General features: G+C 46.2%; 2 protein-coding genes across 2 annotated transcripts in view; both read left to right on the plus strand.

Moving 5' to 3' along the window:
- The first annotated feature begins 1,158 nt into the window (after positions 1–1,158).
- The window catches only part of LOC147010436 (otoancorin-like), a 76,385-nt gene continuing 64,952 nt past the window's right edge, over positions 1,159–12,591 (plus strand). Inside the window, exons 1-8 of the mRNA XM_085860362.1 lie at positions 1,159–1,262; positions 1,511–1,795; positions 2,327–2,419; positions 3,821–4,105; positions 4,637–4,729; positions 6,131–6,408; positions 8,910–9,109; positions 11,560–11,712. Of these exons, the coding sequence (XP_085716488.1) occupies positions 1,159–1,262; positions 1,511–1,795; positions 2,327–2,419; positions 3,821–4,105; positions 4,637–4,729; positions 6,131–6,408; positions 8,910–9,109; positions 11,560–11,712 (1,491 nt within the window). The remainder of the gene's footprint in view (positions 1,263–1,510; positions 1,796–2,326; positions 2,420–3,820; positions 4,106–4,636; positions 4,730–6,130; positions 6,409–8,909; positions 9,110–11,559; positions 11,713–12,591) is intronic.
- Positions 9,776–11,362, plus strand: LOC147010437 (kielin/chordin-like protein). The gene is made up of 5 exons (XM_085860309.1): positions 9,776–9,784; positions 9,951–10,085; positions 10,205–10,500; positions 10,748–11,025; positions 11,181–11,362. Exons 1-5 carry the CDS (start codon positions 9,776–9,778, stop codon positions 11,360–11,362), a joined length of 900 nt encoding a protein of 299 aa, XP_085716435.1.

The following is a 12,591-nucleotide window of genomic DNA, read 5'->3' on the forward strand; positions in this document are numbered from 1 at the left end:
GGGTGTGTTCCCATAGGTTGGAGAATCATTCGTCAGTGACAACTGCAGTGAAAAGTGCAGCTGCAGACAGGGTGGATCCATCAGCTGTGTTCCCCAGGACTGCGACTTGGTGCTCAACGAGTGCCGCGCCGACGAAGAGGGTATCTTGGGTTGCTATCCAAAACGTGAGGCGCTACATAGTCGACCATTGGTCGGCAGCTGGACATCAGCATTCTAGGCGGGGCTGTGCAATTTTATTTTTCTACAATGGTTCGTGTTTTACTGTGGCGTTCTTGAATGCAACATCCCCTTCTTTCCATCGCACAGTAATCTCCGTGACGGGGCAAATTACTTGACCTCGTCGCAAATTATTCAGATTTAATCATTCAGATTTGTCAGCTCAAAAGTCATTGTGCAAACGTGTCATTCTAACTGTCAAAAGAAAGAAAGCTAAGACCGGATATCTTTCCAACAGCGGAATGTACTGGCTGGGGAGATCCTCACTACATCAGCTTTGATGGGAAGAGATTCAACTTCCAAGGAACATCCACATACGTCATGGCTCAGGTGAGATAAATGGCTGTTTCCGAACCATGGAGGATGTTGAGTGATATTGCATGAGAGTAATAGGCAACAGTGACGTTGCGCTGCTCCTGCATTCGATGGATGTTAGAAAATGAGTTACTTGGGCCAGCCATTGGATTGAGCTTGTTTTGTTTGTATGCAATTGCAGCTTTGCGACGAATCACAGTGGAGGGTGCTGGTATCAAATGAGCATCGCAAAAACAACAAGGTTTCCTACACTCGGGAAGTCATCACCGAAGTCTATGGGATGCAAATTGTCTTCTTCGACAGTAAGAGATTCAAGGTAGAGTCCAATTCTTATCTGTCTCTCCTTATGCTGACACCTAATTGTTCTTCTTCGTTGTCAATTTGAGTATTCTCACTGGGATGTTTCTCATGTGCACGTGTTTGCTTTGCACACAGCTGAACGGAGTGGCCACAACCATGCCATACGAGTATATCAATGGGTCAGATTCAATGCAAGTGAAGATCTGGGGCCGCTTCCGTCACCTGAGCACCGCATTAGGTCTGGAAGTGTTTTACGACGGACATCATTACGTAGGCGTACGCCTGTCCAGCTCCTACAAAGCACAAGTCTGTGGTCTCTGTGGGAACATGGATGACGAAAGGAGGAATGACTTTCAAATGCCCAATGGTACCATGGCCAATGATCCAGCATCCTTTGGGAACAGCTGGAAAATTTATCACCAAGACGACAGGTACATGTCTGAAATATAGCTCGGGTTGACGCTCACGGTTGTTGTTCACGTTCTTGCATTTGCCTCCCCAAAAAGAAAACGGTTAAGTTTGTTGCCACCGAGCGGCCAATGGAATTCCACTGCTTGCATTTTATTGTCACATTCATTTTGACCTTTTTGCTTGCCTTGAAACTGAGCACTGCAGCAAAATAGAAAAGACAAGCACAAAACGTTCGTTCAGGCCGTTTTTTTCCCCTTTCCATCCACAGCAGCGTCGATGACGATGGCAGCACACTCAATCTGAATGAAACACTGGTGGAAATAGCAAGCAGAAACGACACGTGTGGTTTCTTGCTGCTCAACGATGGACCGTTCGCCTCTTGCCACACTCATCGAAACCCAGAAGAATTCTTCGATGACTGCACGTTTGAGGTTGTCGTCAGGGAAATGGAGCAGGAAGCACTGTGTGATGCTCTCGAGTCTTACTATGCGACATGCTTGGCTGCCGGAATAGCTTTGTCGACCTGGAGGACACCCACATTCTGCCGTAAGATGTCTTTGACTGCCATTTCAAGAATTGTTTACCTCCTCTCTATTTATTGTCTCTTAATGCAATGGTTCTGGTCCTTTCACGACGACAAACAACGACAGCATCATATTTTGACAAACCACATTTATTTTCTCTTCCTTTGTTTCTTTAAGCGATGAGAATTAATGCAGCATTCCTTTTTCCTTCGCAGCTCTTTTGTGTCCAGCGGGAAGCAACTACACGACCTGCGCTCCTGCCTCTTTTCCCTCTTGCTCTGAACCCGATGTGGTCGAAAAGCACACAGGCTCATGCGTTGAGGGCTGTGTTTGTGACAATGGCCTTGTGTGGGACGTGAACCAGTGTGTGAGGCCTGCAGACTGTGGCTGCCTGCGTGGTTCCCACTACCATGAAGTAAGAATCACGATTGGCGAAGTCCAAAACACACCGGACACACGTGTTGATTGTTTTTACGTCTTGCGTTGCCATGCCGGACACGTGATTAAACTGTAAGTATGTGACATTTAAATGACTCATGCTGTGGGGTGTGTTCCCATAGGTTGGAGAATCATTCGTCAGTGACAACTGCAGTGAAAAGTGCAGCTGCAGACAGGGTGGATCCATCAGCTGTGTTCCCCAGGACTGCGACTTGGTGCTCAACGAGTGCCGCGGCGACGAAGAGGGTATCTTGGGTTGCTATCCAAAACGTGAGGCGCCACATAGTCGACCATTGGTCGGCAGCTGGACATCAGCATTCTAGGCGGGGCTGTGCAATTTTATTTTTCTGCAATGGATCCTGTTTTACTGTGGCGTTCTTGAATGCAACATCCCCTTCTTTCCATCGCACAGTAATCTCCGTGATGGGGGAAATTACTTGACCTCGTCGCAAATTATTCAGATTTAATCAATTACATTTGTCAGCTCAAAAGTCATTGTGCAAACGTGTCATTCTAACTGTCAAAAGAAAGAAAGCTAAGACCGGATATCTTTCCAACAGCGGAATGTACTGGCTGGGGAGATCCTCACTACATCAGCTTTGATGGGAAGAGATTCAACTTCCAAGGAACATCCACATACGTCATGGCTCAGGTGAGATAAATGGCTGTTTCCGAACCATGGAGGATGTTGAGTGATATTGCATGAGAGTAATAGGCAACAGTGATGTTGCGCTGCTCCTGCATTCGATGGATGTTAGAAAATGAGTTACTTGGGCCAGCCATTGGATTGAGCTTGTTTTGTTTGTATGCAATTGCAGCTTTGCGACGAATCACAGTGGAGGGTGCTGGTATCAAATGAGCATCGCAAAAACAACAAGGTTTCCTACACTCGGGAAGTCATCACCGAAGTCTATGGGATGCAAATTGTCTTCTTCGACAGTAAGAGATTCAAGGTAGAGTCCAATTCTTATCTGTCTCTCCTTATGCTGACACCTAATTGTTCTTCTTCGTTGTCAATTTGAGTATTCTCACTGGGATGTTTCTCATGTGCACGTGTTTGCTTTGCACACAGCTGAACGGAGTGGCCACAACCATGCCATACGAGTATATCAATGGGTCAGATTCAATGCAAGTGAAGATCTGGGGCCGCTTCCGTCACCTGAGCACCGCATTAGGTCTGGAAGTGTTTTACGACGGACATCATTACGTAGGCGTACGCCTGTCCAGCTCCTACAAAGCACAAGTCTGTGGTCTCTGTGGGAACATGGATGACGAAAGGAGGAATGACTTTCAAATGCCCAATGGTACCATGGCCAATGATCCAGCATCCTTTGGGAACAGCTGGAAAATTTATCACCAAGACGACAGGTACATGTCTGAAATATAGCTCGGGTTGACGCTCACGGTTGTTGTTCACGTTCTTGCATTTGCCTCCCCAAAAAGAAAACGGTTAAGTTTGTTGCCACCGAGCGGCCAATGGAATTCCACTGCTTGCATTTTATTGTCACATTCATTTTGACCTTTTTGCTTGCCTTGAAACTGAGCACTGCAGCAAAATAGAAAAGACAAGCACAAAACGTTCGTTCAGGCCGTTTTTTTCCCCTTTCCATCCACAGCAGCGTCGATGACGATGGCAGCACACTCAATCTGAATGAAACACTGGTGGAAATAGCAAGCAGAAACGACACGTGTGGTTTCTTGCTGCTCAACGATGGACCGTTCGCCTCTTGCCACACTCATCGAAACCCAGAAGAATTCTTCGATGACTGCACGTTTGAGGTTGTCGTCAGGGAAATGGAGCAGGAAGCACTGTGTGATGCTCTCGAGTCTTACTATGCGACATGCTTGGCTGCCGGAATAGCTTTGTCGACCTGGAGGACACCCACATTCTGCCGTAAGATGTCTTTGACTGCCATTTCAAGAATTGTTTACCTCCTCTCTATTTATTGTCTCTTAATGCAATGGTTCTGGTCCTTTCACGACGACAAACAACGACAGCATCATATTTTGACAAACCACATTTATTTTCTCTTCCTTTGTTTCTTTAAGCGATGAGAATTAATGCAGCATTCCTTTTTCCTTCGCAGCTCTTTTGTGTCCAGCGGGAAGCAACTACACGACCTGCGCTCCTGCCTCTTTTCCCTCTTGCTCTGAACCCGATGTGGTCGAAAAGCACACAGGCTCATGCGTTGAGGGCTGTGTTTGTGACAATGGCCTTGTGTGGGACGTGAACCAGTGTGTGAGGCCTGCAGACTGTGGCTGCCTGCGTGGTTCCCACTACCATGAAGTAAGAATCACGATTGGCGAAGTCCAAAACACACCGGACACACGTGTTGATTGTTTTTACGTCTTGCGTTGCCATGCCGGACACGTGATTAAACTGTAAGTATGTGACATTTAAATGACTCATGCTGTGGGGTGTGTTCCCATAGGTTGGAGAATCATTCGTCAGTGACAACTGCAGTGAAAAGTGCAGCTGCAGACAGGGTGGATCCATCAGCTGTGTTCCCCAGGACTGCGACTTGGTGCTCAACGAGTGCCGCGGCGACGAAGAGGGTATCTTGGGTTGCTATCCAAAACGTGAGGCGCCACATAGTCGACCATTGGTCGGCAGCTGGACATCAGCATTCTAGGCGGGGCTGTGCAATTTTATTTTTCTGCAATGGATCCTGTTTTACTGTGGCGTTCTTGAATGCAACATCCCCTTCTTTCCATCGCACAGTAATCTCCGTGATGGGGGAAATTACTTGACCTCGTCGCAAATTATTCAGATTTAATCAATTACATTTGTCAGCTCAAAAGTCATTGTGCAAACGTGTCATTCTAACTGTCAAAAGAAAGAAAGCTAAGACCAGATATCTTTCCAACAGCGGAATGTACTGGCTGGGGAGATCCTCACTACATCAGCTTTGATGGGAAGAGATTCAACTTCCAAGGAACATCCACATACGTCATGGCTCAGGTGAGATAAATGGCTGTTTCCGAACCATGGAGGATGTTGAGTGATATTGCATGAGAGTAATAGGCAACAGTGATGTTGCGCTGCTCCTGCATTCGATGGATGTTAGAAAATGAGTTACTTGGGCCAGCCATTGGATTGAGCTTGTTTTGTTTGTATGCAATTGCAGCTTTGCGACGAATCACAGTGGAGGGTGCTGGTATCAAATGAGCATCGCAAAAACAACAAGGTTTCCTACACTCGGGAAGTCATCACCGAAGTCTATGGGATGCAAATTGTCTTCTTCGACAGTAAGAGATTCAAGGTAGAGTCCAATTCTTATCTGTCTCTCCTTATGCTGACACCTAATTGTTCTTCTTCGTTGTCAATTTGAGTATTCTCACTGGGATGTTTCTCATGTGCACGTGTTTGCTTTGCACACAGCTGAACGGAGTGGCCACAACCATGCCATACGAGTATATCAATGGGTCAGATTCAATGCAAGTGAAGATCTGGGGCCGCTTCCGTCACCTGAGCACCGCATTAGGTCTGGAAGTGTTTTACGACGGACATCATTACGTAGGCGTACGCCTGTCCAGCTCCTACAAAGCACAAGTCTGTGGTCTCTGTGGGAACATGGATGACGAAAGGAGGAATGACTTTCAAATGCCCAATGGTACCATGGCCAATGATCCAGCATCCTTTGGGAACAGCTGGAAAATTTATCACCAAGACGACAGGTACATGTCTGAAATATAGCTCGGGTTGACGCTCACGGTTGTTGTTCACGTTCTTGCATTTGCCTCCCCAAAAAGAAAACGGTTAAGTTTGTTGCCACCGAGCGGCCAATGGAATTCCACTGCTTGCATTTTATTGTCACATTCATTTTGACCTTTTTGCTTGCCTTGAAACTGAGCACTGCAGCAAAATAGAAAAGACAAGCACAAAACGTTCGTTCAGGCCGTTTTTTTCCCCTTTCCATCCACAGCAGCGTCGATGATGATGGCAGCACACTCAATCTGAATGAAACACTGGTGGAAATAGCAAGCAGAAACGACACGTGTGGTTTCTTGCTGCTCAACGATGGACCGTTCGCCTCTTGCCACGCTCATCGAAACCCAGAAGAATTCTTCGATGACTGCACGTTTGAGGTTGTCGTCAGGGAAATGGAGCAGGAAGCACTGTGTGATGCTCTCGAGTCTTACTATGCGACATGCTTGGCTGCCGGAATAGCTTTGTCGACCTGGAGGACACCCACATTCTGTCGTAAGATGTCTTTGACTGCCATTTCAAGAATTGTTTACCTCCTCTCTATTTATTGTCTCTTAATGCAATGGTTCTGGTCCTTTCACGACGACAAACAACGACAGCATCATATTTTGACAAACCACATTTATTTTCTCTTCCTTTGTTTCTTTAAGCGATGAGAATTAATGCAGCATTCCTTTTTCCTTCGCAGCTCTTTTGTGTCCAGCGGGAAGCAACTACACGACCTGCGCTCCTGCCTCTTTTCCCTCTTGCTCTGAACCCGATGTGGTCGAAAAGCACACAGGCTCATGCGTTGAGGGCTGTGTTTGTGACAATGGCCTTGTGTGGGACGTGAACCAGTGTGTGAGGCCTGCAGACTGTGGCTGCCTGCGTGGTTCCCACTACCATGAAGTAAGAATCACGATTGGCGAAGTCCAAAACACACCGGACACACGTGTTGATTGTTTTTACGTCTTGCGTTGCCATGCCGGACACGTGATTAAACTGTAAGTATGTGACATTTAAATGACTCATGCTGTGGGGTGTGTTCCCATAGGTTGGAGAATCATTCGTCAGTGACAACTGCAGTGAAAAGTGCAGCTGCAGACAGGGTGGATCCATCAGCTGTGTTCCCCAGGACTGCGACTTGGTGCTCAACGAGTGCCGCGGCGACGAAGAGGGTATCTTGGGTTGCTATCCAAAACGTGAGGCGCCACATAGTCGACCATTGGTCGGCAGCTGGACATCAGCATTCTAGGCGGGGCTGTGCAATTTTATTTTTCTGCAATGGATCCTGTTTTACTGTGGCGTTCTTGAATGCAACATCCCCTTCTTTCCATCGCACAGTAATCTCCGTGATGGGGAAATTACTTGACCTCGTCGCAAATTATTCAGATTTAATCAATTACATTTGTCAGCTCAAAAGTCATTGTGCAAACGTGTCATTCTAACTGTCAAAAGAAAGAAAGCTAAGACCGGATATCTTTCCAACAGCGGAATGTACTGGCTGGGGAGATCCTCACTACATCAGCTTTGATGGGAAGAGATTCAACTTCCAAGGAACATCCACATACGTCATGGCTCAGGTGAGATAAATGGCTGTTTCCGAACCATGGAGGATGTTGAGTGATATTGCATGAGAGTAATAGGCAACAGTGATGTTGCGCTGCTCCTGCATTCGATGGATGTTAGAAAATGAGTTACTTGGGCCAGCCATTGGATTGAGCTTGTTTTGTTTGTATGCAATTGCAGCTTTGCGACGAATCACAGTGGAGGGTGCTGGTATCAAATGAGCATCGCAAAAACAACAAGGTTTCCTACACTCGGGAAGTCATCACCGAAGTCTATGGGATGCAAATTGTCTTCTTCGACAGTAAGAGATTCAAGGTAGAGTCCAATTCTTATCTGTCTCTCCTTATGCTGACACCTAATTGTTCTTCTTCGTTGTCAATTTGAGTATTCTCACTGGGATGTTTCTCATGTGCACGTGTTTGCTTTGCACACAGCTGAACGGAGTGGCCACAACCATGCCATACGAGTATATCAATGGGTCAGATTCAATGCAAGTGAAGATCTGGGGCCGCTTCCGTCACCTGAGCACCGCATTAGGTCTGGAAGTGTTTTACGACGGACATCATTACGTAGGCGTACGCCTGTCCAGCTCCTACAAAGCACAAGTCTGTGGTCTCTGTGGGAACATGGATGACGAAAGGAAGAATGACTTTCAAATGCCCAATGGTACCATGGCCAATGATCCAGCATCCTTTGGGAACAGCTGGAAAATTTATCACCAAGACGACAGGTACATGTCTGAAATATAGCTCGGGTTGACGCTCACGGTTGTTGTTCACATTCTTGCATTTGCCTCCCCAAAAGAAAACGGTTAAATTTGTTGCCACCAAGCGGCCAATGGAATTCCACTGCTTGCATTTTATTGTCACATTCATTTTGACCTTTTTGCTTGCCTTGAAACTGAGCACTGCAGCAAAATAGAAAAGAGAAGCACAAAACGTTCGTTCAGGCCGCCTTTTTCCCCTTTCCATCCACAGCAGCGTCGATGACGATGGCAGCACACTCAATCTGAATGAAACACTGGTGGAAAGAGCAAGCAGAAACGACACGTGTGGTTTCTTGCTGCTCAACGATGGACCGTTCGCCTCTTGCCACGCTCATCGAAACCCAGAAGAATTCTTCGATGACTGCACGTTTGAGGTTGTCGTCAGGGAAATGGAGCAGGAAGCACTGTGTGATGCTCTCGAGTCTTACTATGCGACATGCTTGGCTGCCGGAATAGCTTTGTCGACCTGGAGGACACCCACATTCTGCCGTAAGATGTCTTTGACTGCCATTTCAAGAATTGTTTACCTCCTCTCTATTTATTGTCTCTTAATGCAATGGTTCTGGTCCTTTCACGACGACAAACAACGACAGCATCATATTTTGACAAAGCACATTTATTTTCTCTTCCTTTGTTTCTTTAAGCGATGAGAATTAATGCAGCATTCCTTTTTCCTTCGCAGCTCTTTTGTGTCCAGCGGGAAGCAACTACACGACCTGCGCTCCTGCCTCTTTTCCCTCTTGCTCTGAACCCGATGTGGTCGAAAAGCACACAGGCTCATGCGTTGAGGGCTGTGTTTGTGAAAATGGCCTTGTGTGGGACGTGAACCAGTGTGTAAGGCCTGCAGACTGTGGCTGCCTGCGTGGTTCCCACTACTATGAAGTAAGAATCACGATTGGCGAAGTCCAAAACACACCGGACACACGTGTTGATTGTTTTTACGCCTTGCGTTGCCATGCCGGACACGTGATTAAACTGTAAGTATGTGACATTTAAATGACTCATGCTGTGGGGTGTGTTCCCATAGCTTGGAGAATCATTCGTCAGTGACAACTGCAGTGAAAAGTGCAGCTGCAGCAAGGGTGGATCCATCAGCTGTGTTCCCCAGGACTGCGACTTGGTGCTCAACGAGTGCCGCCCCGACGAAGAGGGTATCTTGGGTTGCTATCCAAAACGTGAGGCGCTACATAGTCGACCATTGGTCGGCAGCTGGACATCAGCATTCTAGGCGGGGCTGTGCAATTTTATTTTTCTACAATGGTTCGTGTTTTACTGTGGCGTTCTTGAATGCAACATCCCCTTCTTTCCATCGCACAGTAATCTCCGTGACGGGGCAAATTACTTGACCTCGTCGCAAATTATTCAGATTTAATCATTTAGATTTGTCAGCTCAAAAGTCATTGTGCAAACGTGTCATTCTAACTGTCAAAAGAAAGAAAGCTAAGACCGGATATCTTTCCAACAGCGGAATGTACTGGCTGGGGAGATCCTCACTACATCAGCTTTGATGGGAAGAGATTCAACTTCCAAGGAACATCCACATACGTCATGGCTCAGGTGAGATAAATGGCTGTTTCCGAACCATGGAGGATATTGAGTGATACTGCATGAGAGTAATAGGCAACAGTGACGTTGCGCTGCTCAAGCATTCGATGGATGTTAGAAAACGAGTTACTTGGGCCAGCCATTGGATTGAGCTTGTTTTGTTTGTATGCAATTGCAGCTTTGCGACGAATCAGAGTGGAGGGTGCTGGTATCAAATGAGCATCGCAAAAACAACAAGGTTTCCTACACTCGGGAAGTCATCACCGAAGTCTATGGGATGCAAATTGTCTTCTTCGGCAGTAAGAGATTCAAGGTAGAGTCCAATTCTTTTCTGTCTCTCCTTATGCTGACAACTGATTGTTCTTCTTCGTTGTCAATTTGAGCATTCTCACTGGGATGTTTCTCATGTGCATGTGTTTGCTTTGCACACAGCTGAACGGAGTGGCCACAACCATGCCATACGAGTATATCAATGGGTCAGATTCACTGCAAGTGAAGATCTGGGGCCGCTTCCGTCACCTGAGCACCGCATTAGGTCTGGAAGTGTTTTACGACGGACATCATTACGTAGGCGTACGCCTGTCCAGCTCCTACAAAGCACAAGTCTGTGGTCTCTGTGGGAACATGGATGACGAAAGGAGGAATGACTTTCAAATGCCCAATGGCACCATGGCTGATGATCCAGCATCCTTTGGGAACAGCTGGAAAATTTATCACCAAGACGACAGGTACATGTCTTAAATATTGCTCGGGTTGACGCTCACGGTTGTCGTTCACGTTCTTGCATTTGCCTCCCGAAAAAGAAAACGGTTAAGTTTGTTGCCACCGAGCAGCCAATGGAATTCCACTGCTTGCATTTTATTGTCGCATTCATTTCGACCTTTTTGCTTGCCTTGAAACTGAGCACTGCAGCAAAATAGAAAAGAGAAGCACAAAACGTTCGTTCAGGCCGTTTTTTCCTTTTTCCATCCACAGCAGCGTCGACGACGATGGCAGCACACTCAATCTGAATGAAACACTGGTGGAAAGAGCAAGCAGAAACGACACGTGTGGTTTCTTGCTGCTCAACGATGGACCGTTCGCCTCTTGCCACGCTCATCGAAACCCAGAAGAATTCTTCGATGACTGCACGTTTGAGGTTGTCGTCAGGGAAATGGAGCAGGAAGCACTGTGTGATGCTCTCGAGTCTTACTATGCGACATGCTTGGCTGCCGGAATAGCTTTGTCGACCTGGAGGACACCCACATTCTGCCGTAAGATGTCTTTCACTGCCATTTCAAGAATTGTTTACCTCCTCTCTATTTATTGTCTCTTAATGCAATGGTTTTGGTCCTTTCACGACGACAAACGACGACAGCATCATATTTTGACAAACCGCATTTATTTTCTTTTCCTTTGTTTCTTTAAGCGATGGGAATTAATGCAGCATTCCTTTTTCCTTCGCAGCTCTTTTGTGTCCAGTGGGAAGCAACTACACGACCTGTGCTCCTGCCTTTTTTCCCTCTTGCTCTGAACCCGATGTGGTCGAAAAGCACACAGGCTCATGCGTTGAGGGCTGTGTTTGTGACAATGGCCTTGTGTGGGACGTGAACCAGTGTGTGAGGCCTGCAGACTGTGGCTGCCTGCGTGGTTCCCACTACCATGAAGTAAGAATCACGATTGGCGAAGTCCAAAACACACCGGACACACATGTTGATTGTTTTTACGTCTTGCATTGCCATGCCGGACACGTGATTAAACTGTATGTGACATTTAAATGACTCATGCTGTGGGGTGTGTTCCCATAGGTTGGAGAATCATTCGTCAGTGACAACTGCAGTGAAAAGTGCAGCTGCAGACAGGGTGGAACCATCAGCTGTGTTCCCCAGGACTGCGACTTGGTGCTCAACGAGTGTCGTGCCGACGAAGAGGGTATCTTGGGTTGCCAACCCCACCCTTCGGCAAGTTTTCTGCACAATGTGCATTGATTCGGTCATTGGTGTTCTTCTATGATCCCGAAGCATTTCCTTCACATTGTTTTTTTTGATTTTCTTTGGTTGTTTGGATTTCGTTTTTGAATTTCTTCACAGAGTATTTTCTCAGCTTTTACTTTTCGAGGTTAATTGAGAATCATTCAGCTGGCGGATGTGCGTGCATTAAACTATTCCGCAGTACTTTTTTGAAAAGGAATTTTTGGGTGGATTTTGATTCCATGCAAGTCAAAATATTACTCCATTGTATATTGCCTTGTTTAGGTTTGTTATGTGGGTCATACTGGCCATGTGTTGCTGTTGATTGCACACGTGGGTGGCTTTACCTCGCTTGGCTGTTTCTCTTGAAGCAATGACTTTGTTTGACATTTTGCTGTTTAAATGTGCCTTTTCCCTCCTTTTTTTACCGACATGATCCGTATCCATCGACTCACCTATTGTGTTTCAACAAAGAAGTAACAGCATTGCGAACAGGCAGACACGTTTCCTTTCTTTTTTCCTGTGAATAAGTTTTTTGCTTTGTGAAATTTGCTGTGAATCTCCCCCTTTTTTGGACGCGTTACAATTTCACCATCAAACCCTTTCCTAATCGATGTCTTCCATTTCGTCTCTGATCACTTTCCCCAATGTAGTTGAAGCCTATAATTATTTAAGCATTGTGTTTGGACATGGTCACGTTTCCTAATCGGTTTTCTGCCATTTGTCAAAATTAAATTAATTAAATTTTGTCAATCTGCTTTTATCACGTGACAATTGCAAATGTAGGTTTTTTGGCAATAAAACATACAAGCCTTTATTTTGTACATGGCAGCAGGTTAAAGTTTACTGTACCCAGGTCGAAAAACCAGT

This window comes from Eptatretus burgeri, chromosome 16 (assembly GCF_056783735.1).
Source record: "Eptatretus burgeri isolate ZD-2024b chromosome 16, Ebu_testis_v1, whole genome shotgun sequence".
NCBI lineage: Eukaryota > Metazoa > Chordata > Myxini > Myxiniformes > Myxinidae > Eptatretus > Eptatretus burgeri.

What these genes read in the sequence shown, in the direction of transcription:
- LOC147010437 (XM_085860309.1), top strand. An exon ending in ATTTATCACCAAGACGACAG is followed by an intron (nt 10,501 to 10,747) that starts GTACATGTCTTA and finishes TTCCATCCACAG; the next exon opens with CAGCGTCGACGACGATGGCA. An exon ending in GAGGACACCCACATTCTGCC is followed by an intron (nt 11,026 to 11,180) that starts GTAAGATGTCTT and finishes TGTTTCTTTAAG; the next exon opens with CGATGGGAATTAATGCAGCA.